The 26,011-nt window shown below is 38.2% G+C and overlaps 1 protein-coding gene across 8 annotated transcripts in view; it reads left to right on the top strand.

Moving 5' to 3' along the window:
* Positions 1–26,011, top strand: part of NCOA2 (nuclear receptor coactivator 2) — a 201,814-nt gene that overhangs the window by 149,291 nt on the left and 26,512 nt on the right. For all 8 annotated transcript variants that reach the window (XM_040545930.1, XM_040545929.1, XM_040545926.1 and 5 more), the window contains 9 exons: positions 220–405; positions 1,294–1,395; positions 1,499–1,639; positions 4,977–5,124; positions 7,323–8,592; positions 17,243–17,453; positions 21,231–21,440; positions 23,468–23,683; positions 24,348–24,477. In XM_040545930.1, the coding sequence (XP_040401864.1) occupies positions 220–405; positions 1,294–1,395; positions 1,499–1,639; positions 4,977–5,124; positions 7,323–8,592; positions 17,243–17,453; positions 21,231–21,440; positions 23,468–23,683; positions 24,348–24,477 (2,614 nt within the window). The remainder of the gene's footprint in view (positions 1–219; positions 406–1,293; positions 1,396–1,498; positions 1,640–4,976; positions 5,125–7,322; positions 8,593–17,242; positions 17,454–21,230; positions 21,441–23,467; positions 23,684–24,347; positions 24,478–26,011) is intronic.

Raw genomic sequence — 26,011 nt, 5'->3', positions numbered from 1 at the left:
AGTGGCTGAACAAATTAGACATCAATGTTTTTAAAACATAGAATGTTACAAATTACCTTGTTATGTGCTGGTTTGGGCTCTAATATTAAAAATAGATCGTTATTAAATTAGCTTGATTTCTGATCAGTTTGCAAAGCACCTTGGTTAATTTCCCATGGATGAGCTGTAGAAATGATTGCTACCAGATTTATCTCACTGTATGATCTTTGCTTTGTTCAGTGAATGGGGGATCTTGGTCTGGTGACACTCCTAGGCGTAACAGCCATACCTTTAATTGTCGGATGCTGGTAAAACCTCTTGCTGATTCTGAAGAAGGCCATGATAACCAGGAAGCACATCAGAAATATGAAACTATGCAGTGCTTTGCTGTTTCTCAACCAAATTCCTTCAAGGAGGACGGTGAAGGTAATTACCACTTTCCATTTGTATTATTACTTTCTCTTTCCATGCTATCTCAAATAGTTACAGGATGGTAGTTCTGGTATGGTTGATAAAATGGCCTCTGAATTCTGAAAAAATAAAAAGGTGTAAGGTGCAAGTTTTCCCTTTTTCATTTAACTGTAGAAGTTTGTTTTCATGTTGGATTATGAATACATTCACTAACATATACCCAGTTTGTTCTGTTATAATGGTTTGAGAGTAACTCCATTTACATTAATGAGATATCCTGATTTTATACCCCTGTAATTGTAAGAAGAATGTCACAGACTGGGAGAAAAGTTTAAACTGGCAATCTGAGTTCTCAGAACGCAAAGACAATTGTGATTCACCATTTCCTTTACCATTTTACTACTTCAGCAGGTAAATTTCCTTAGATTGTATTTCAAGCATTCAGATGAGTAAAAATGGTTTATTATGAAGCTGCTTCCCCAGGGACAGCAAGCATTTGGGTCATGTTTAAGAAATGTGGCTTAGAAGGTACAAAGCAGTGAATGTTGAAGAAACTTGATCTCTGTGCATGCACTGTATTCCTTTTTATTATTTATCTTTCAAGAGGTTGAGCTACTACAGGTATACGCATAAACACATGCCAATAACTATGGGTCATGGTGGAGTCCTCGAATAATTTTTCTTCTTTGAAAGAAAACAAACACACCTCTCCTGTGATGTTTAATGTTATAGGAAATAGTGAAGATGTAAAACCACTGAGTTCTATGTATCCTTTTATTGGTATGAAGTATTATTTTTGGTCCAAAAAGAATTAAACAGTGTACTAAAAATATTTCTGAATTATTTTTGGGAACAAAACCTTCCTTATCTATACAAATTACTAAAGTAACATTTTTGTTTAAGATTTGCAGTCTTGCTTGATTTGTGTTGCAAGAAGAGCTCCAATGAAGGAAAGACCACTTCTTCCTTCATCAGAGAGCTTTACTACTCGCCAGGATCTACAAGGTATTGTGAAAGACATTTTTTTTAATACCTTTGTTGGGTTTTGTTTGTTTGCTTGTTTCCCCAAGGGGGAAATTGCTGTAACAACTGTTTTATCTAATCTCAGGCAAAATAACTTCACTGGACACAAGTAGCATGCGAGCAGCTATGAAACCTGGCTGGGAGGATTTGGTAAGAAGATGTATTCAGAGGTTCCATTCGCAGCATGAGGGAGAAATATCTTTTGCCAAGAGGCATCACCAGGAAGGTTAGGTTTCATATTTTTAGCACTTTCTATATTTAAACTGTTTGTCATTTGTATCTATTGGTTGTGTTCTCTTTGTTATGTCTACATGGAACACTTACAGACTACTGACAATCACTTTTTTAAGCTGATTTCCCTAAAGCACTGATGGGTCTCTCTAGAGAGGTTTTACACCATTCTCCCTGTTTGTTTTAGCTTTCTTGTTATAACTGTGCTTTAGTGGAGGTTGCTTTAAATCTTGAAATTACTGCAGTTATTTTAGAAAGCAAGACCTTTGCATGTTGTCTCCCCATACGTTCATTACACAGTATTCTTCAGAATCTCAGCTTACACATTGAGTTCATTGACCTGCATTCCATTTCTCTGCAAAAAGAATGGACTTTTACTGTCACATTTCCTGTGAGAAACACTCTCTGTGAATTATCAAAGATGCAGCACTCATGCTATCAGCAACCCTACATTGTTGTACCGTATCTAGCAGATAAGTGTTATAGGATTCACCACAAGCACTTCTACTCAGTCAAGATTATGGAAGGTAAGCTGTAGGAAACTACTGCATTGTGAAAGGTTCCCCATGAGGTTTTTGTGGTAGTGACTGGGTGGGGATTTTTCTTTTCATTAACCCCTGTTACTGTTAATTCTAATAAAACAGGTCCAAATTACTAAAAACAAATAACCCTTTATAAACCACTGGAAAGTACTTTCAAAATCAATTGAGAATAACCAGAACATTTCCAGTGAAGGAGCATCAGTCTTTGGTTCATATTTGTAGAACAGGATTTACAGGTGGTTGTAACAGCCATTAAACAACTGGCATGCTGTCTGGGATACTAAATTGTAGTTGGAGTCTCAAAGGATTCCACCAAATATACATACAAGCACACACACCCCTTTAATCATGCAGTTTTCGTTCAATATTTGTTAATATGTTTTTAATTCTTTAATATATCCTGCCGTCATGAAACCTCCATGTTGAGACTTTGGGGGCACAAAAATACTGTGGTATTTAATATAACAGCTTTTGGGGTATATACAGGAGGAGTGCTAAAAGCTCACAAACTTATGCTGTGATTTCAGACAGCTGAAAGAGGGTAGTATGCAATTCAAGTTGCGGTAGGGATTTAGAGAGAGAGCAGTTTCAGGTAAGGATCATTCTGCACAGGTGTGATTTAGGTGTTTCTGTTGTGGCATCCAGCCATGTGTTACTTCAGTCCTCTTCAACGGATTCCTGACCAAATTAGCAGCTCTTACACTCAGTGCTGAGGTTTGAGTGCCTCTTCTCTCAGCTATGTGTGAACTGATAAAAATATACATGTTTGGGGGTTTTAACTGTATCATTTTGCAGGAGAGGCTTAGGATACTCATATAAACTGTGAAGTTGGTTGAAATGAGGGGGTTTTTCTTGTGGAAGTGAAGAGAGTAAGTGATAAGAAGATGAGGAAAAACCTGTGGAATTGCTTTGCTGCAAAGGATCCAGTACTAGAGATGAATAATGGCTGAAATGTTTCCATCCTGTAGTATGGAGAAGAAAAACAAGGCATATCTTGAGCAGTAGCATCTTTGCATTTGACAGAGGAACCCCTTGCATTTTTTCAGTCACTTAGGTTTTTATTATGGTTTGGGAATAGAAGCAAATTAAGTAGAAGTCTCCTACATGTAATGCGGTGATACAGTGGGAAAAAAATGGCATTAGCTTGACAAACAAAAAACAACAACAACAAAAAAATCTTTTGAATTAACTCTCCATATAAAGTGCAGAATATATGGCAAGTTTTTATTGGCCACAGTCAGAAAAATAGCATTTCCTCAAGAGGAATACGGAAACATTCTTGTTTGCTTAAAGAATTAGTTTGGAAAATGATTTAAGTAGAGATTTCACTTGTATCCTGTTGGCATTGAGTATTGGAATTTCCTGATGTGGTATATGCTAAAGTTAAGAGCTTTGGACCTTCTGGTGCCCAAAGGTTAAACTGAAACAATGACATACCTAACAGTGAAATTTCGCTTTGTATTGTTTCACAGTTGTAGGTTTTTGTTTTTCTTTACATTTTTACTCTGAAAACCCCCTCTGGTTGTTTAAATTGTGCTTCCTGTTTTCTCACTGCCTAAATAATACTTTAAAACCTTGCAGAACAATATATAACAGTGGGGGGACAGGGAAGGAAAGCAATCATAGCCAGTCCTGCAAGTCTAAAAATCTGGTAGCTCAGTAGTGGAGGCTGTCTAATAAAGCCACGGTTGGAAAACAGTCATTTCATTATTACAGGAAAAAAATAACATAAACAAACAAGAAAAGGCAACAAAATGAAGATCAGATGATAATATTAATTTAAAAAAAAAAAAAAAAGAGGAAACATGAAAAATAAAAGTATTTGTAGTGTTTTATTTCTGTTTCTTCCCCTAAACAATTACATGGACATTCTGAAATGAAGTATTTGCCTCCTGCCATACCTTCAGTCCTAATGTAATAGCCTTTGGACTTTGCAAATGTTCAGGCTTGTTTCACTCATGGCAAGGTTTCAACAGTACAATCAATGTTTGAAGATTAGCTTTTTCCTAACATGATTTTCCATTTTAATGAAAGAAATGTTGCTGGGGGTTACAGGAGTTAAATAACTCGATTTGGTGAAGTTCAGATTTATGCTGAGAACTTAAGGGCTGCATAATATGTGCAGTGAAATAAGCCCCAAACCTGACATGCAGTCACATCTAATACTGGAGGAAGGTAGCACAGACACAGTTTTAGTTTAGGTAATTTGTTTGAGCTGTATATTTTGTATTTGTTCTTTAAAAAGTAGTAATTTGTTACTCCAGCTGTTCTTATTTCTAATTGTTTCTATGTAAGAGATTTATGTACTTTTTAAATTAAAGAATTATTGAGAGTAACTGTTATAAGATAATTTAAGCAAGCAATAAGGAGTAGAAGGTAGACACTAATGGAAAAAGATGATCTAGAAACTAAAGGCATTTATATTAATCATCTTGATGTAGGTGATACAGATGAAAAATGCATGAGCAACAAAAGGAGTTAGATGAAAAGTGATATGGACATCAAGGGCTTCTTGACCCATTCCTGAAATAATTTGTATTTCATAATATCTACCCTATTATTGCTGTCACTCCTCATAAGTTTTCTTTTGATCACCCTACAGTATGTGAGTTCCTTTATTTTATATGCATCATCACCTCTATTTATTTCCAAAATTATTCTTCTGTTTTTCTGAAAAATTGTGCTGTGTCTGTGGTATCAGTGCTGATGGATTTAGAACATCAGACACTGAGTGACTAAGCTATCTGTATTAGAGTTTCTCATTAATTCTGTTGTTTTGCTTGCTTGCAGTGCTGAGGCAGGGACTAGCGTTCAGTCCTGTTTATCGGTTTTCCTTGTCTGATGGCACTATAGTTTCTGCCCAAACGAAGAGCAAGCTCATCCGTTCCCAGACTACTAGTGAACCTCAGCTTGTCATCTCCCTGCATATGCTTCACAGGTAATTCTTACCAGCTCTTTCTCCCCCTGCAGAGTGTGGGTGGAACAAAAGTACGAAGTTGCCAAAGCAAATAGATTGGTTTAGGCTGATGGACATTTCAGTTGACCTAGAACTGATAGCATGAAAACAAAATAATTTTTTTAATCAATGCTTACCACAGGAAAAGACTTATTTCAGTACTACAGCAGGAAAATATTTCAGTATTACAAGCAGCATGCTGGATTTTCACATCAAGATCTTCCATTAAACATACAAAATTTTCTTTAATCTCACGTTCCTAATTTCAGTATTTTAATTTCCTGTATTTTTCATAGTAGGTACAAGAAATTTTCTGGATGTAATTAAATCTCAAAAACTTTGGTGGATTAAATTCCTGTAGTTCAGAATCAGTTAGATGTTGGGCTTGGGTCTCTTTAATGAATATATTATGACTATTAAAACTGCATTTTAGACAAACTGCATATTTTAACTCCTTGTCTCTCTTCATTCCTTCTCTTTTCTGGTACACGCATACAATTCTGTGAAATGCCACCACTATCAGTTAAAATAAATAAGAAAAAATAAAAACAAAAAGCACAGGCAATAATATGTTAAAGTCAAGGATAAGTAATCACAGACCTCAGAATTTCAATGTAAAATTAGGTTACTGCATGTACCAGTACACTTGTGTCAGATTTTATTTCAATTTTATTTGCTGATTATAATTGCAATGCTGTTTCCCTATATCCACACTATCAATTTTTTTAAAGGAAGAAAACATTTCTAAACATAATTAAAACTGAAACCATTTTACAGAGGTTGTATATTTGGAAAATCGAAAGCTGCCTGAAATTTGTTTAGTCTGGATTAGTGAAAATATATGATATTTCATGAAGGGCTAAATTTGAAGTTTAAAAATGCACTAGTAAGTTAAAACTTATACTTACAAATAAAATAGACTTGCTTGTACTTTTTTTTTTTTTAGCAGAGCACTGATAATCTCTAAATTGTAGTAAGGTTTTAAAAATCCACCTCTCTATTTACCGTTAACGTTGTTCATCCGTGCCTGTATACCTAAGCTAACAAATACAGAGTAACAAGCTCCACTACTGTGTGTGCTTCAGTTCTTCCACTTGTCATGCTTTAGCAAAATGGGAAGCTTTATCTGCACTTACCTTGTGCAAGTAGGAATATTTTTAATCTAATCGAAAATATATATTAGGAATGTTCCATTAGCATTTGTTTTTGGAAGTCCAGAGTTGATTTGATTTTTCTCAGAACCTAATTTTTTTTCTTCCTAATCTACTTGACTATGGCTCTTTTATAGCTTTTAGCATTTGGGAATATGCCTTATTTTTCTGATTTAAGTTTTAGCACAGAAGTAAAAAGTATATTGCATCCTTCCATACACTGATTAAAATCTCCTGAGGAAAAGAGAAGTGATCTCTAGCTGCTCTCGCAAGATTTTTTTCTGTGCATATATGCCTCTTTGTTTCTTTCATCTTACAGCCTTCAGCTCTAAGATCTGAGTTTCAGCTTGTATATGTATGGTGGTTTTCTTCTCTTTTTCTAACTGTCTGTGCAGGACTGGATTGCTAACAGATTATTCCCATTCTGGAGTAGTATTCAGTAGTTCTCTTGGCTCACATAGTTTTTTGGAGCATCATCAAAATACTCTGGCAGTATAGGAATGTGACTTTTTAAACTTTCTTTTGGCTATGAGCTTGGTGGACAAATAGCCCAATCCACTCTTGTGGTGGGGCTAGATCATAGACTTTCAAAGCTCCACTGAACAGCTGTCTACAGCTGTCTTGTAAAACACACATTTGTTGGGGTTTAAGATGTTTAAGATGAGATTTCTCTGTTATGAAAGTTAGCTCTTGCCGAATTGTAGAGGAAAGACATACATTAAAGGGAGAGAGTCTGAAATTATAACCTATCTGCATTTCTAATGACTGTCATTTAGATGAGGTCTAATTTTGTTTTTCCTCTATTCTACTGATTTGTTAATGAGCTACTGAAAAACCATACTGTTAATGCTCAGCCATGTTGGTAGTTGCATATCACTTTTGTCAAATTGTCAATTTGTTTTTAATCGTAGGTTTGTTGTGTTATTTTAAAGTGAGGTTTGGGGTTTTGCTTCTTTTTCTGTAATGTAATTGCAAGTTGGCCACTGTCATTTTAGCTAATGGGTTGTTTTTCTTCCCCTTGCCACATAGAGAGCAGAATGTCTGTGGAATGAATCAGGATTTGACTGGACAAGGAATGGGAAAGATATTGAACCCCATTAGCTCCAGCAGCCCTGCCCATCAGGCCATGTGCAGTGGGAACCCAGGTCAGGATATGACCATCAGTAGCAATATAAATTTTGCCATAAATGGCCCAAAGGAACAAATGGGCATGCCAGCAGGCAGGTTTGGTGGTTCAGGGGGAATGAACCATGTGTCAAGCATACAAGCATCCACTCCTCAGGGTAGTAACTATGCACTAAAAATGAATAGCCCCTCACAAAGCAGCCCCGGCATGAACCCAGGGCAGCCAAACTCAATGCTTTCCCCAAGGCATCGTGTGAGCCCTGGAGTGGCAGGCAGTCCTCGAATCCCACCTAGTCAGTTCTCCCCTGCAGGAAGCTTGCATTCGCCCGTGGGAGTTTGCAGCAGCACAGGAAATAGCCATAACTACACCAACAGTTCCCTGAATGCGCTTCAGGCCCTCAGTGAGGGCCATGGAGTTTCTCTAGGATCATCGTTGGCTTCACCTGACCTAAAAATGGGAAATTTACAAAATTCCCCTGTGAATATGAATCCTCCCCAGCTAAGCAAGATGGGAAGCCTGGACTCTAAAGACTGCTTTGGACTCTATGGGGAGCAATCGGAAGGTACAACTGGACAAGCAGAGAGCAGCTGCCATTCAGGAGAACAGAAGGATAACAGTGAGAGCAGCATGCCACCGGTTGTCAGTGGCGAGAGACCTGATGGACAGAATAAGCTGCATGACGGGAAAAGCCAGACAAAGCTCTTACAGTTGCTGACCACCAAATCGGATCAGATGGAGCCTTCGCCTTTGTCCAGTACCATGGGAGATGTCAACAAGGACTCCACGGGAGGGTTGCCTGGGTCTGGTTCGGCACATGGAACCTCGCTCAAGGAGAAGCATAAAATTTTGCACAGACTATTGCAGGACAGTAGTTCTCCTGTAGATTTGGCCAAGCTCACAGCAGAGGCCACAGGAAAAGAACTGAACCAGGAGTCCAGTAGCACAGCTCCTGGTTCAGAGGTGACTGTTAAACAGGAGCCAGCGAGTCCTAAGAAGAATAATAATGCACTACTTCGCTACTTGCTAGATAAAGATGATACTAAAGATATTGGTTTACCAGACATACCCCCAAAACTGGAGAGGTTGGACAGTAAGACGGACCCTTCAGGTAGCACAAAGTTGATAGCTATGAGGACGGAAAAAGAAGAGATAAGCTTTGAGCCTAATGAACAGGTAAGCAAATCTTTGCGTTGTGTGTAAATCAGGTGTTCATGGTCTGTGTTCCTTCTATCTTATTTTTTTTCCAGACTTCCTCTGGCAGTAATTTCTTGACATTCAAGGCTGTTGATAAGCAAACTGCTACCTGTCTTTTGAAATGTGATCTTCACTTCATTTTCCAATTTATGTTAATAAGTTGTGGTCATCACTCTGACTAAAAGAGCAGACCAGTTGTGTGATTGACAGACCATGCCTGGGAGGAGATGGATGACACAGGCACTGAAAACTGGGCAACTTTTCCCAGCTGGTAGTCATACGAAGAGAAAATACTGGCAATTGTTGGTTGATGCTAAATTATTGACAGCTTTTCCCACAGGCTGTTGTTGAACAGCTAGATGCGCTCGTGGCCAAGCCCAGCGTAATAACTACACATCTCCCATGCAAAGCAGGGAGCTGTTTGAAAGGGCTGGTACCACCTTCGTATTCCTGGTCCTTGTACGATAGTTGACCTGCAAATTAAAATCAAATCAAATAGGCTTCCCTTGTTTCTATGCCAATTTTTTTGTGGTGGTGATGGTGGTGTGTTTTGTTTACTTAAGAAGTTTTATATTCAACCCCAGCCCCCGTGGATGGTTAGTTGTTCAGTGCCAGTATCATGTCTCTCAGTATATTTCATGTTGCTTCCAGAATTTTTTAGGGTTCTGTGCAAGATTTCTTGCTACTGTGCCAACCAACATAATAATAAACTGTATGTCGTTAGGGCCTGTTCTAAAATGTGTCATCTCATAGCCCGTGCAGACTTCACTTCCAAAAAGCACCATGTTCACGTCACCAGGAATGCTCCCGTTTCAGAGCTTTGCAGGGAAAAGTGACGCTGCAGAAGCAATTTGCCACTTCAGTATTGCTGTTTTATTTATAAAACGGGTAATTAGAATACCAATTTTAGTATAAGGCATTTTCTGGGGAGTTTATAACTAGCTAGAATTAATGTTCCTTAGCTTTGTCCTACACTATCAACTCCCAGTTGGTCATTAATCCCTAGGCAGTGCCCCGTGCATGAATCCTTTGTTCTTAAATCATGATCAGATCACACACTGTGTAAACGTTTCATGACTCTCATTTGTGGACACATCCTTCACTTTTAAAATATTATGTATTTTTAATGTGCGGAATAGGTCTGGGCTTGGACATTTTTGTGAATATATTTTTATTATTTGTGTATGTAAATACGTAATTGTTAATATTTTCTATATTGCATCTTGAGGCTGAGGAGGGATATACAAAACTTTCTTAGCCCTATATCACAGCATTGGATTTTCTGGGGTGTTTTTGTTTGCTTGTTTGGTTGGTTTTGTTTGTTTTTACTTTTCCCTTGCAGCAGTCTCTAACCAGTGGGCAGTTCTTTCAACAATACTCGTAATCACAAAATATAAAGGCCAAACATGCCACTGCAGTGTGGACGAAGCATTGTTAAAATTTTAGTTATCCAAGCATTCTCTAAGGTTGCTTTAATTCTTCCTTTTCTATAGAATTTAACAGGTATTGCCATTATGTAGGAGCAATTGTGGTTTTTAAATTCTTCCTATGCTTTAGGGGGAAACTGAGTCAAATTACAGTAATTTCTGCAGGGATTAATCCTCAAGCCTGGATATTAATTTAGTTCTGAATACAGCTAGTATTTTGTTGCTGCCTGCAGAGGGAGGGCACAGCTTTTCAGTGAGAATTTATACTTTGCTAGGCTAGAAAAAAGTGATAGCAAGAAATTCACAGCTAAACTGGCTAGAATAAGCTTTTGAGACAGTCCTTAGTGTCTGATACTGCACGAGAAGGTAGAATTTAGTAGTCACCAAAAAAATTACTTCTATGTAAGTAATTGAGAAGATCAAAATCATGGCCTTCAGAAGGTTTACTCTCCAAAAAATAAAAATTTTTAAAGAATTACAATCTCTTTCATGATCTCTGTAGAGTAGACCTAAAATAGCTTAGCTGTGAACCCATTCATAATGGGCAGCTTTTATCCCCTCTGGAAAGTAGCTATCTACAATTTAGTTTAAGCTAGTCCTACAAGCTTCTCTTATGGCTGGTGAAAAAGTACATAAATACTTGGTGGGGCAGCGTTATGTTTTCCTGATAGGCATTTAAAACAGTGAAGGTAAGCTGCTGTCTAGTGACGTTTCTATTGACTACTGGTAGCCTAGACAGCTGGTTTAAACGAGCTGCCTTACTTTTTAGTGACCAAAGACAGGCAGGTTGTGTCTCACCCTAAATGTAAACGGGTAACTATAAAGACTAACTTTAAAGAAAGAGGCTTCAGTTTCTTCAAGTATTGCCAACCTCAAACATTTGAAAACCGGGTCCCCAACTTTACGAACTTTTTAAAATGAATAGTCTGTTCATTTTTTATTTTTAGACTTCGTGTTTCTGAGGTCGAGGGAGGGATTTGAGGGGTCTGGAGTATGGACTGTGGATGCATTGCCTTTTCTTAAAGTCTGAAGACCAAGGTTTTCTCCCAGGAGAGAAGGGACTGGAGGTGCAGGAAGGGCCAAGAGCTGTTAAGGAAAACATGAAGCCCTGCAGGAGACATGATGGAGTGGTGAGGGCTGGAGAGCTGGGGCTTCCCCGGTGTTGAGGCAAGGAGAAGCCAGTTCCGCAGCTGCCTTGTAAGGCTGCTGGATAATGACAGAGGGGCTTTGTTGTTCCTGTTGGTTTTAAATAGAGTTTTTAAACCTACTTAAAATGCACTGAAACCTGGAGCTGAATAAACAAGAGAAATCCAACATGGAGTAGGAGAGGAAATGGTGGGGAATAGAAAATAATGTAAGCATTTATCTAGCTGAAGGCCAGGCCTTTAAACAAATAACCACTTTACTCCAATTATAAAATCACTGAAAATATTTAGCATCAAAAACTCTTCGGCTTTGGAAGACGGTCTCCCACAGGAAGTGCTCATATGCCTAAATTTAGATCAAAGCTGGAACGATTTAGTACAGACTAGAACACAGATTCTTGTGCTAAATTCTTCCATCCTCCTGTGTCCTTTTCCCTCCCCCCCTTCTTCCTCCCATATGTAAAAATTAGCTGTGGGCTTGTGTTACCTATTTTGCAGGTTTATTTAAGACTTCTTCTCCCGAGGAATGTTGTATTTTTAAGTAATTAGTCACTTGAAGTTCAGTTTCTCTGGAAACTGCCATGGAACGGCACTGGGATGGCCTTTGCAGGGCCGTTCGGGGGGCAGAAGAGCCATTACGTTTTCCTCCTTTTACTTTTGGTGTGACTTTCTGAACAGGAATACTTTGAAGTGCACCACCGACCTAAAAATAGCAGCCTTCTAGGTAGCGTGTTTAAACGTACACTTCTGCAGAGACCAGTACTGACAGGAAGCCTTTCCTCAAATGGCAGAGAAATATTTCCAGTGCCTCTGCACCTTTTCCCTTCCTCGGAGTGGTGATGGTTATCGAGCTCTATCAGGCTGATTGTTATTCCAGCTCAGGCCGCTGTGGAGGAGAGAGGACAAGAGAGAGACCTGCCGGGGAGGCACTGGCAGGAGCAGGACTGCTGCTATCGAGGGGCTCTCCTTGCCCCTTACCTTAGCGGTGGCAATAACTGGATCTCTTTCATCTACTCCATCACAGACTTTAGGAAACGCTTGAGAAACCTGGTTTATGTGAGGCTGCTGTTCTTTGTCAGATCTGCTGGGACTGGCTAACAGCTCGGAGGGCAGCAGAGTGAAAGCATAGGGGAGCATCATAGAAATATCATGTACTGGAAAATGTTGTGTGTTACCTTACAAAAGAAACATTCTGTTTTGCTGTATTATTTTGTGCTGCAAAACCCTTTTGTAAAATTGGGTGTGCATTTACGTTCGTGTTTCAGATAAAGAAACCAAGACGTAGATACTTGACATGACTTACTCTCCGAGAAAGCACTTGGCATAGCATGAAATTAAATCCTTATCTCTAAATGTATTTGCCACTCATTTAGTCAGCAGACAATATAGACAACCTGTTTGTCTGAAAAGAACTTTGTAATGCTACTGTCTCCACCGGTGCTATTCCAGAAATCTTCATAAGCACGAACCTTTTTCTCCCCAGATTCAGAAACTGTTCTGGTGTTCCTCACGCATCTTGTCAACACTGCAGTCCTCTTGTTTTATATGGAAACTAGTATCTTGCCAATACTAAAATAGTTTCTTTATACACATCCTTATCATCCAAAAAGCTATTTCTTAATGTCCAGAATACATTGTATTAATGATGGACATGTGTTTCTTCTCGAAATTCTATCAAAACCTAGAATGGGGCTTTCATTTTCTGGATAGCTTCTAATTAGAGTTCTAGAAAACAGTTTCCATAAGTTAGTAGTAGATTATTCTTATAATAAAACAGGATGTCTAGCCCACTGTATGTTTACTGCAGTCAGCAGGGAGAAAGAGACTATTGGTTTCACTTCTGACTTACATTTCCCTCTTTTAATCCTTTAATTTGTGGCCAATTTGGAGCAGAGATTAGGTTTTGTTTATCTTTCATGGCCAAATGTTTTGCCCGTGCCGAGGAGGTAGCTAATGAGCTAATTTGAAACTATACTTGCCTTATATAATCCCCAACTTGTGTCCCCACCTAAAGTCATCCTGTTGTAAGGAAAAAGTCCAAGGTGCCTCTATCGTGTGTGGTTGTAAGGGAAGTGTATACATGTAGGAAGTTTGGAATAAAGCCTCGGTGCAAGCCTTGGGCATTGCCCGTGGTGGAAAAGAGCTCTCCAGAGGGTGCAGGGTTTAGGACACATCCAGGCCTAAATCCACGGAAAGATCCCCATCAGTGGAATCTAGACTCTCACATGCAACATTTGGAAACCAAACTTCATGCTTAGGTGTAACTGTACGTCAGTAGTGCTGAAAGAATTTATTAATATTTGATTCCACCTCCTCTCTGTGATGGTGATAAGCACTTCAAAAGTCGGCAATTTTCAAATAGAAAAATATTTTCAAGCACAATTTGTCTAATGTATTCTAGGACTTAGTTTCTCAGTTCTACTGAGATTGTAATAATTGTGTTGCATAGAGTTAGTTAGCACAAGAACTTTCTTGTGCTCCTTTGCACTTTATCAGAAATATATATATATTTTAATTCATGACAAATAATTGTTTTAGAGGGAGTTTAGGGTGTGCCTTTTATTTACATAAAGTTCAATTTAGGCCATTAGCAAAATAAATATAGTGTATAAATAAAAGAAAAGTCCCATGAAACTAACCAAGTACGGATTTTAAACGCTAGTTTCTGCACATATGGTGCCATCTGAGGGTGGGTCTGGAAAGTCTTAGGCTAACATCATAGCTAAAACTAACTTGGAGCTTTTGCAACTGTTGAGAACCCTCATCTCATCAAAAAATAAATAAAATAAAATATTTGATATTGATTATGTTAAAGTAAAAAAAAAAAAAAAATTTTTTGTTGTTGTTAAAATCGTTAAGATACATCTGTTTATTTGGCCTTTCTTTGGCACTTCCTGAGGGGAATTAAAAGCATCTTGGGGATTGCAGTTTTCTGACACATTTGGATCAATATGTTCTTCTCTGTTTGTTTGTTGTTTATTTTTTTAATGTCTGATGTTTAAAGAAATAAATGCAGTAGCCAGAATGTTTAAAAAAAAGAGACACAAAGTCCCGCACATAACCAATGAAAAAACCCTGCAACATATAAAAATTTCCCTCACTGTTTTCTAAAATATGTTTAATGAAGGCCATATGTCTTAATTCCCCCGAAGAGTATTGAATCATCCTTTTATAATTCATGATACTCTACATCAGTCTCCTCTACCGGCTCTTGCAAGCTTCTTTTACCAGCTCTCCCAGTGCTCAAAATGCAGCTTCTGTAAACATCTCTCGACTGTCTCTTGGAGTGCCTTTTTGAATCTGCTTATCACCTGTCTGCTTAATGATTTAGGCTTCTTCTAATGACATTCAATTCCTCCTGGCTCGACCTTTTCTGTTGGTGTGCTGTGTCAACCAAACTGCTTGTGCAAGCCTGGAAGGTAGCGAGGCAGCGTAGGGATTTGTCAAGAGCAGGCAATGTCAGACCCATTTATTTTCCTTCTGCAACAGGGTAACAGGCTTTTTGGCTGAAGAGAAGCAGTGTATGCTATGTGTCTTGATTTTAGCAAAGCTTTTTGGCACTGTTACACATGGTATTCTCGTAAGCAGATCAGAGATGCATGGTCAAGATGAAACTACTGTGAGTGGGTAGGAAGCTGCCTGGAAATCCTTACACACAAAGTAGTTATTTAAGGATTCACTGTCATAATGGAGGTACTGCAGAAGTTTGGGCAGCATCTGGAGGTATTCAGTATTTTTGTTAACGTAAATGACCTGATGCTAGAATACTAGTGCACTTAGTAAGGCTGCAGGTGATACTTGCATGCCTGCAAATACTTTGGAGGACGACTTTATTTGGAGGAATTCAACTTATTTGCAACTAGGAGATATGTTGAAAAATTCTTAGGAGAATATTCAGGATGAACAAATGCAATAATGATAAATGGCAATCACTAATGTCATGTAATGAAAAAAAAATCACAGGCTTTTCTGGAACATTCCATCAAATGTGTAAACTTTCTGCTTTACTCAGCAGTTGCAAGGCTTCGTCTTAAGTACTGTTCTGGACAATGCACTGCAACAAGAGTGTGGACCAACTGAAGGCAGGCTACAGGAGCATCGAGAATTATAAGAGGTCTTGAAAATAGGCTGTACGATGAAGAAAATTTGAAAAGCTGAGATTACTTAATTTTAGCCTGAAACCCCAAAATGCAAGGACAAAGCAGCTTTCAAATACAGAAAAGATTAGAAGAAAGGGGAACACAATTTGTTCTCCAGATTCAAAATACGACAGGAAGGAAGGGACTAAATTCCAGTGGGGGAGGTTTTGTGTTGACACTGAGGAAAAAAGGAAAAAAAAACTTGAACAGTAGGGATGGCAGAGTGCTGAAAGAAATTCCCTTGGGAAGCTGTGGATTTTCTGTCACTGCCTGTCTTTAACAAGAGGTTATATCAACTTCTGTTGGAAATGGCAGACACTGATTTTCTGCCTTGAGGTTTTACATTTCTTCCAGTCTCCCCTTGGTTCTGTGATTTCCTACCACTTTGCCACTAACACCAGCCTCCAAATCACCCACGTGCTGTTTTTAACAGAGTAAACTCTTCCTTCTCTGCACTATATGTCTTGATCTATAGGTGTACAAGGTCATGTGGAAGGAGTAAAGTGCAATACCATGTTTATTTGCAGCAAATCATCCAAAAAAGGTATGTAGAGATGTAACCTTGTGACATTTTAGCTACCTCTGCAGGTTAGCGGTGGCAGCAGCACTTTAATACAGCATTAGCACACTGCGTCTTAGCTAGGCTGAGTGCCTTGGTAGGTAGTTTGAAGGTATTTCATCTCAGGTATTTCTATATTGCCTGGTGACTGCAGTGCAAGCATGCTGTGAATAAGTGTTCATGTTCATGATGTGGTGGTGAGACAAAAAGAACAGGAAGAATGGTATCACAGCGTGTGCATGTTTGTATTGTTGTTTCTCTGGTCCCCATCTGTTGAGTCTGTCTGCTCACACACTGCTTCTCTTCTATGTTTGTAGGTTTTTTAAAGAAGGTACTGATTCGGGGTTGATTTTTGTTATAAATACTGTCAAAAAATGTTTCCTGTGCAACTTAGTGGTAACTGAGACTGTACTGCTTATTTGTAACTATTACACCAAAAAGTTGGAAAAGCCTTGCCTATTTAAAGTTTTAGAATTGGACAATATATACTTGTAGTAATTTCCAATTTTCAGTAAGCAAAAGATTTTAATTCTGAGTGTTTATAGACAAATAGGTTGGCAAAAACATTACTGGTGAAAATCAACTTTGAGAAATATATGCGGGTCAATATTTATGTTAGTATAGGATGAACTTATTCTTTTTTTGCCATCTTCATTTCATGTTGAATTTTTATTGAGGGGTACGTAACTAGATTTCTCTTTTTTCTTGCTGTAGAGAGGTTATTTTCACAGATTTATTTAAAAGTTGTGATCAAAATAAGTTCTTAAATCTAGTAACTAGTTGACAGTTGTTAATTTATAGAGCTTCATTGAAATGTGCGTTTCTTGCCAGTTAACTTCTATACACTTCTTCATTGTTATGGTTTTTAATGTAACAAAGAAAATACATGCGGGGAATTGTTTTAGCCATGAAGCAACTTTTCCATCGTATGCTTTTAATCAAATCATAAAGAGACTAGAAATACAACTGTGCTGAAAGAAATATTTGCTATACCTACATAAATCCCCATCTTCATCACTGTGGGATTTCTTTCGCTGCCAAATTACATGTACTGCCTGCACTGATCATGACAAGAAGCCTCCTGGTTCCCTTTGGCGTGAGGTACGTATCGTGTGGCTCTTTGTATGTACCCATGCCAAGGTCTTGAAGGGGTGCCAGTAATGCCTGCAATGCCAGGCTCTCCAAGAGCAAGCTAGATGAGCCCAGGGAAGCCTGCACAGTCCCTTTTTGACAACTTTGTGAGCTTTGCACTGGGCTTCTTGGAGGGAACATCTGAAGCCCGTGCAGGTGCAACAGTGCGTGAGCAGGACACCGACAGCAGGCGAGCAGCAACGAGTGCCATGTTTTCTTTGCTTGCAGCCAGGCAGTGAGCTGGATAACTTGGAGGAGATTCTGGATGACCTGCAGAACAGCCAGTTACCACAGCTTTTCCCAGATAGCCGCCCAGGCGCGCCAGCAGGCTCGGTCGACAAGCAAGCCATCATCAATGACCTCATGCAGCTCACCAGTGACGGCAGCCCCGGTGCGGCTGTGGCCACCCAGAAACCAGCAATGAGGATTTCACAGAGCAGTGAGTCCAGCTTGCGCGCGTGTAGGAAAAGCTTTTGAAGCCCCAAAGCGGGGGCTGTGGTGTCTGTTCCTCCCCTGTCAAGCCAGGCAAGGAACCAAGGCAGTTTCTCAGCCTTTCCTTAGTCTTGTGTGATGACTTAGCGCCATCTGCGGTCGTCTCATTTTGAAACACGTTTGGAGATTACATCTAATTCACACGGTGCTCTGCAAATTGGTGCCCTTTTGAGGAGATATAAGGGATGATTTCAAAATAAATTAAACGTTTCTGTCGGAACGTAATTCCCCTGCCACAGTTATGGGTGATGCTGCTATTGCAGTGTTCCTGGCCTCATGAGCATTTGCATTTTGTGTTGACGTAGATTGCTCTTTTTCAGCAGTTCTTTCGGTAAAAGGGATAAGTGAGGCTTTCCAAAGGATGAAAGAAAATATTCTTCTAAAACCACAGGATAAATAGAAAGAAATATGATCAAGATGAATGCATAAATTTAATTTGAAACTGTGGCTTTTAATTGAGTCACTTCCAGCTGACCGTGTTCCTTAACTTTATCAATTAACTTGCAAATCGGGATTGAAATGTTAGTATGTCACCATAAAATAGTGGCAAGCAAGCAAAGTAAGAGTGTTATCAGCTATGAATGTTGAAGAAAATAGCATACAAGGTCACTGCTTCATTGTTTTTTCCCCTGTAGACTAGGATGGCAGCATCTGTTCACTTCCTTAAATGTATAGTGCTGGTGTGTTTTTTGTTGTTTTTTTTTTTTAATAAAAGTGTTTAGAACACATTTTTTAATAAAAATTTATTATATGAAAGTATTTTGATTATATGATATAGTATATGATTATATGATATAGTATATGATTATATGAAAGTATTTTTTCTTTGAAGAATAACACCAGTTCACTTGAAATGAACTCAAATTATTTCTTAGAAACGTTTAAGTAGATATTAATGTTTACATTTACATTAAAGCCATTTCACATCCTTAAATTATTATTTGTTGAAACTGAATGCAAGTATGGGAGTACTAACAGCAGCAGCACATAAGTCATCTGAAATCTTTAGTATATTCTTTCTGAAGTGAGGTCTGTTGGTTCCTTTTGGCTTTCCAGAGTTAAGCCTTTCCTTTGGCTGATAAGTGTTCAATGCCAGGTTAGTTGGGACCTGGAGCAACCTTGTCCAGTGAAAGAGGTGCCCCTGTCCATGGCAGGGGGATTGGAACCAGGTGATCTTTAGAGGTCATTTCCAACCAAAGCCATTCTGTGATATTCCTTTCTCTTATCCACATCCTGTTTAAATGGGATGTAAACTGCTCATTTCCTAAAGTTTCTCCCAGGAAAATGTTAACATCTTCATTGCTAGACAATGAATTTTAGATGACTCAGTCTGTCATTAATATATATATATATATATATATATATATATTTAGGTATTGTGTAGTAAGATTTATGACCAATGATGGTCTTTTTTCATGTTGTATCAGTCTTTATTACCACAATGTAAAAGAACTGTTTTGCCATCCTACTTTCGTCAGAGGGTTTGCTGGGCTAAATCTTTAAATTTTGTTGAGTCATTTAGATGATGCATAGTACCAAAACTTTTAATGTGCAGTACTGTCAAGTAGGATATTGGTTTTAATTGTTTTCCATTTTGTCCTATAAACACAGTATTATTGACTCTAAATCTGTGTATCACATAGCATGAAGGAACTTTGGAATCATTTTCTCATCTTTGGCTTTAAATCTGCTTTCAAAGCTACTGATAATACAGTAACAGCATGATTATAAATGAAAACATCTTGGTGGGTAGCAGCAGTTTTAAAAAAGAGGCATCCTGTTTCCCTTGTAAATTAAAATCCTTAAATTTTTCCCCCAGCTTCCATAGTCTTGTGTCAGTGCCTAATTCCCCTAGGGATTTTCTGCCTTGTTTTCAGTAGAAGAGCGTACACAAAACAGGTGCATAGAAATAGTGAGTGGCTTTTTGTATGCTCACAGAAAAGCGATGTAGAATGAATGTCAAATCATATACAATTTCATTCTTTTTTTTTTTTTTTCCCCCGAGGAAATAACTACCTTTCATTTTGTAAAGGTTTTACATGAAAATACTTTAAATACTTTGACCTGTTAAAGATATTTTTTAATTGTTGAAAGCTGTTAGATTTGCCAGATTCTTAGAATTTGTTGCCTGGGGGACAGAGAGCCTCCTTCAGTCCTATCCTGACCAACAGTAGAGCACCATCACGTCTCATCATCCATGTTGTTATTTTGTGCTGCACTTCCAGCTTTCCTTTTTGTAGTGTCAGTGATTGCTTTCAAAGCTACCCCTATAACAATAAGTTGCTCATCTATGTGATTTTTCAAACTACTGGGGAAAACGGTTCTGAAATTATCTATAGTGATAAGCTTTGGATAAATCCAAGACTTTAGGGTGCCCCTAAACTTGGGAAAGTCATTTTTGTCTCCTAAGTAAGTTTTGTTTGTTTGTCTGAACAGACAGTGAAGACAAAATTTTGATGTCATGGTTAGGAATTAGGTGTATGTGATGTAATTTATTCCTTCTACGTACATACAAGCAAATTCGCCTAACAGAAAATTTATATATGTAGAGAGAATTCCTATAATTTGGTTTCACAGAATAAGAAGAAAAACAGAGACCTTTGTAAAAAAGATGTTTCCATACTTATAAACAAGATTAATAAACCTTGTCTAAGTTCTCAAATTCAGAAGTATCACTACTACTTTGATCTAAAATAAGAAAGAAGTTCTTTGAATCCTTTCTAATGTGGTGAACTTAAAAATGCAGAAGTCGCCTTGCTGTTCAGTCAGAAACTCTCCTAGTGGAAGCTATCATAAATTATTGCAAATAAGAACTTTACAAAAATGGTTAATGTGTATATATGTATTTTTTGATATAAATGGAAATGGAGTCATATAGGCACATGGTCAGTGTTTAGCTGACGTTTGAGAACTGCTTGTGAATATAGGAGATAGTTTCATGCATTTGAACATTTTCCAAAGACCAGCTGAAACAGATGTTTGCCAATCAAGTTCTGAAGCTCATTTTTGTAAGACAGTCTTCAGTTTTCTTTACAGAGACTGATTTTAAGAGCACAGAACATCTCAACAGAAGAAAATAGTTATATAAAGATGACAGTAACCATCAAGCACAGTTCTGTTTACCAGAACATTATGGTGTTATAGATCTAAATCTGGACCATTTATTCTTTGTTGCAGAATCATTAAAAGTATTTATTTCTATTAATGACAAAAATATGTTTTAAAAAATAGGAATGAGATGTAGAAACAGTGCTACAGGATCTGATACAGACTCAACCTGTCTTTAATTTTGGTAACTTCTTCAAGGACACAGCTTATGCTAGATAACTTTCAAGACTGAGATAATTCCTTACAATCTGCCTCAGGATGACATCTGTACACAGTTACAGTTCTACTAGGTATGAGATTAACTGGCAGTAGTATGCACATCACACAGTGGTATGTTTTCCTGAAGTGTCTCTTCTGTAAGTTAAATTGCATCATTTAAGTTTTTAAAAACATATGTCATAGCTGTTTCAGTGTCAGAAAGTTCCATTTTGAAAGTTACATGAAAATGTCAAGAAGGGATGTTTCTCAGACTGATATAGAATGGAGCATTAAATAAATAGCTCAGCCCAAGAGCTTAAAGTGTGTTTGGGTTCCTTTTTTTTTTTTTTTTTTTTTTTTTTAACGAGTGAAGTTTCCATTCTTGTAACTTTGCTTTTTGTTTGCTCCTCCTGTCTAGCTTTTAATAACCCACGAGCAGGGCAACTGGGCAGGTTATTACCAAACCAGAATTTACCACTTGACATCACACTGCAGAACCCAACAGGTGCAGGAGCTTTCCCACCCATAAGGACGAGTAGCCCATACTCAGTAATACCTCAGCCGGGACTGATGGGCAGGAACGAAGGGATGATAGGAAGTCAAGGAACTTTAGGAAACAGTAGCACAGGTAAGAAGTCTTTCTGTTTGTTTTAATGTGCTTGAATAACAGACTACATCACAAGTAACTTAATGTTGGGGTTATTAACAAGTACAGAACATATGTGTACAAACAGTCTGGAAAAAAAAATATTTGTAGTGTGCTGTTACTTATTGGCATATCTACTTTGGACTTTCTGCATATTTTTAGGCATGCTCTTTTTGCACTACTTTTCACTTCCCTTAATATTTCTAGACGCACACATTGTATTGGCAGTTAGAGTCTGTTCACATCAATGTTCAAGATTCAGCTGAGGCTTAGGTAAAAATCAAATCTTTCTGCCTCAAGAAAGTAAATAAATGAAGCATTCCACTTCTTTGTGCAGGTCCTTTCAAAAACAAAATTGTGGACACTACTGTTGCCCTTATGATGTGTATCTGACCCTGCTGTTGCCCTCAGTTATCCTTTACTTAGTAGCCTTAATTCTCATTTTAACTGAAAGAAAATCTAATGCTTTTGTCATTTGCTGAAACATAAACTTTTCAGGAACCATCAGATCTTGTAATGGTATTACCCCTTGTCCTGGATTGTCTCTGGTCTGCAGTGCATTGATTTCTTCATGTTGTCTTAATACTGTATGAAACTACTGGAGGGGGTTTCATAAGATAGTCTGACTGACTGACTTATTTCAACTAGTACATAGTCCAAGACTGTTCAAGTGTGAAATAACTGCTAAGAAAGCTGAGTAAAGGGGTATATTAAGTCCTTTCAGCTAGCTACTCACTCCCAAAATTTTACATTTAGTTTGCATCAACGTTAAAAAAGAAAGATGTAGTGACTGACTCTGAAATATCTTATTTAAGTAGTTTAGAGGTCAACTTGCAGTCTTTCAAGTGCCCTATTACTTTCATCTTCTGTATACATATTTGAGGATGTTATTCATCTTATGTATACAAGTTAGCAAGTATTATCTGTGTTCCTGCCATTTGCTCTAGCACACCACATATTTCAGCTGATAGAATATGTACACAAACAGAACAAACCTGAGGATGTAATATTGAAGCAAATTTTGCACAGCGGATGAAGCAATTACCCTCTTCAGAGGGTTTTTCTCCTTGCTTATATATCGAATAATTGAACTAATGAATAATATTTATTTGACTGGCTTTTAGCATTCATTTAAGGATGTTGCAAAATGCAACTGGAGAGAGCAGTAATCCAATCTGAAATTCATGTTTTATCTGCTCTCTAGACTGTATAAAATCAAAATGTATAGATGGTATGAATATATGTCTGTGGGTGTGTGCATTGTTTTATTGTTTTTTACATGTGTGGATTTTTGTTTGTTGTTTGTTTGTTTTAGTACTGTCAGAGTGTAGTACTGTGTATATTCCAATTGTAAATAACTGTATCAGTTGTTTACAGTAGATGTAGGAGGACTTCCCCTAAAATAACGGTAATGAACTTCAGCATCTATCGGAAAGTTCCTGTGAGTAATTTCCCTGCACTGTATATTGGTTCAAGATTATCTTGGGTAAGCCTTGAAGCTAAGAAGGCTGTAGGCTATGAATGAAAGGACTTACCAAAAGATGTTTGCAGAATGCGAATTTAAATTTAATCCTTCTAACTTGTAAGCATGTGTAGTGATAACATGTTGGTACTCAAGTCTTCATTCTCACTTAGCACTTGGAAAGTAAAGCACTGACACACACATCAGCAAACGTGATTCATTTCCTGAGGAAGGAAGTTAGGGCTATCCACACACCCTCAGCACCTGTTGCAGACTACACGTGGGAACACTTACTCTCAACAATGTTTCAGAAATGATAAAAGGATCTTCCTCATGCGAAATGTATAATAATCTCCACTGCCTTGACTAAGCAGTGTAAGGCATCATTCTGTAGCCTTGCACATCTGGACAAGCAGTTGTGATACAATGTGCTTTGAGTGAAACTGCTGCATTTTCATCTCTAAAAATTCAGCTCATCAGCCAATTGCAATGCTAAAGCTGCTCTGAGTCATGTTCCTGCACCTGAATCTGTCTGGCTTTTGTGCAGGAATGATCAGCAGCAATGCCCCACGACCTGCCATGACATCTGGAGACTGGGGAAGCCAGGCTTCTGCTGTGAGGGTAACTTGTGCACCCACCGCTAGTGCCATGAACAGGCCAGTGCAAGCAGGCATGATCCGCAACCCCACAGCCAGCATCCCCTTGAGACCCAGCAACCAGCCTGGCCCAAGGCAGATGCTTCCATCTCAGGTCATGAATATGGGTAAGTCTGCACGTATGTGGAGTTTGTGGAGTTGGGAATTTTTGCATGCACTGCATTGTCAAAGATAAGGCAGAAAGAAAAAAAAAGAAAAAGAAAAAAAAAAAGTCTTACTTCAATTATAGATTTGATGAGAACTCTATTCCACAGTGAAAGCTTCCTGTGGGACTAGGAAGGAAGGTGCGTAAAATGTTAATTTTAATGCATGTGTTGATAGGAACAGTTCCTGATACACTTGAACTCCATAGTGGTATGGATTTCCTAAGAAAGAGGATATGAATTTGCTCTTGCTCATTAAAGACTGTGGATTTTTTAAAGAGGAAATGTTGTTAATATTGTCATTGTACTTGACCAGTTCCAAAGCAAGTACATTCCTGTTATGATACTGACTTTACCTACTGCCTTTTTTTAATGCTTTTCTTACAATTTTTTTTTGCATCTGTGATGTCATGTTTGCTGTTTTATGGTTTTGAATCCTTTCACAGTTCTTACATTACTTGTTCTAATTTTAAAAGTGATATTTAACCCCCCAAAAATCACAGTGCTTTTAAGTGTAACGTTACTCAACTCTTAATGTTTTTGATGTTTTTATTTTAACATAGGTAATTCAATTGAAAGGATTAACATGAAAGTAGAAAAATTTATGTCATTATTTTTCCTTGGTTAGGGCCATCTGAATTGGAGATGAACATAGGAGGACCTCAGTACAGCCAACAACAGGCCCCTCCAAATCAGACCGCACCATGGCCAGACAGCATCTTGCCTATTGACCAGGCAACTTTTGGTGGTCAGAACAGGTAAGTCTTAGTGATGCATCAAAACATGGAGAGAGATTACAGGCCTGTATATATGTCTCGTGGAAGTAAAGTCCTATGTAAAATACTCACCATATGCATATCAATTTAACACTTGTAGTATTTTATGCTCATGAAATGTATATGTGTTCTGGTAACACTTAAAAATGCTCTCCTTGCCATTTAATGTGTTGGAGGAATTGAAAGTTCTGCGTAACAGTGAATGCTGCCAGTGCTGCAGATAGTTTCATCAATTTCACTTCTCATACATGAATATGGGCATGATTCTGTCTGGTTTGGGTGGTATTCTTGTTAACAGTGCATAGTGCTGTGAAGTACATACAAAGTATTTAAAACTCAGTGTGGAAAAATGCCAGAGCCTTTGTATTTACAACATAGCTGTCTTTTCCTGCCTTGGGGTAGTGTTTTTAGTAGTGCAGGACTTCATCAATGCCTCTCTTATTTGGGGTTTTTTAATTGACCTAAATTCTGTAAAAGGTGAGGGAAGAAAAATGAAGTGAAATGGAGGCTGTCTCTTGCATGAGGTTAGTTCTTTCTCAGGTAACCAGAACCACCACTGTTTAATCACAGTTTATTTTAGCCTACATGTAAAATGCTAACTTTGTTTATTATTATGCCTTTTAAATAATGTCACCCCTATGACAAGCAGTGCATGCTTGTCTAAAAAGACATGTATGTCTTCAAAAAGTTTGCAGCTTAAATTAGAGAGATACGTACTGTATATGTGATACAAAATGGACAGACAAATAAAGAAGAAATGTTGAGATGTTTTGAATTCGTGAGTTGGGATATCTTTTCCAGTAGCAGATAGGAGTGCTGAAAAGGAAATGAGGAGGAAGCAGCTGGAAAAAGTTTGTTTGAAGGAAGTTTAATTTTCTGACTAAGTTATCTTAATTCTCTTTCCAAAAGGATGTTCTAAAATATTATACATAAATTTAACTGTGTGGCATATTCTCTGTTACTTTTCTAATTTTTTCCAGTTTTTCAAAATGTTTCATGCTAATTTGCTCTCTGGTAGGGTGTCCATATGCCGAAAGCACTGTTGACATAACTTACTCACTTTTATACTGATACCCTAAGATAAAATACAGGGCCACATATCGTGATCAGTGTTGTGGTTTAGCCCGGCTGGCAGCTAAGCACCACACAGCCATTCGCTTACCCTCCCCCCTCCCTCTCTGGGATGGGGGAGAGAAACGGGAAAGTGAAGCCTGTGAGTTGAGATAAAGACAGTTTATTAAGACAGGAAAATAATAATAACAATAATAATAATAATAATAATAATAGTATTAATAATGTGTACGGAACAAGTGATGCACAATGCAATTGCTCACCACCCGCTGACCGATGCCCAGCCTATCCCCGAGCAGCCGGCCCTCCCACCCCAGCTAGCCACCCCTATATATTGTTCAGCATGACGTCAGATGGTATGGAATACCCCTTTGGCCAGTTTGGGTCAGCTGTCCTGGGTCTGTCCCCTCCCAGCTCCTGCTGCATCCCTAGCCTGCTCGCTGGC

Source organism: Cygnus olor, chromosome 2 (genome assembly GCF_009769625.2).
Source record: "Cygnus olor isolate bCygOlo1 chromosome 2, bCygOlo1.pri.v2, whole genome shotgun sequence".
Lineage (NCBI taxonomy): Eukaryota > Metazoa > Chordata > Aves > Anseriformes > Anatidae > Cygnus > Cygnus olor.
Note: the sequence above shows the minus strand (reverse complement) of the source record. Positions and strands in the feature narration are given on the sequence as shown.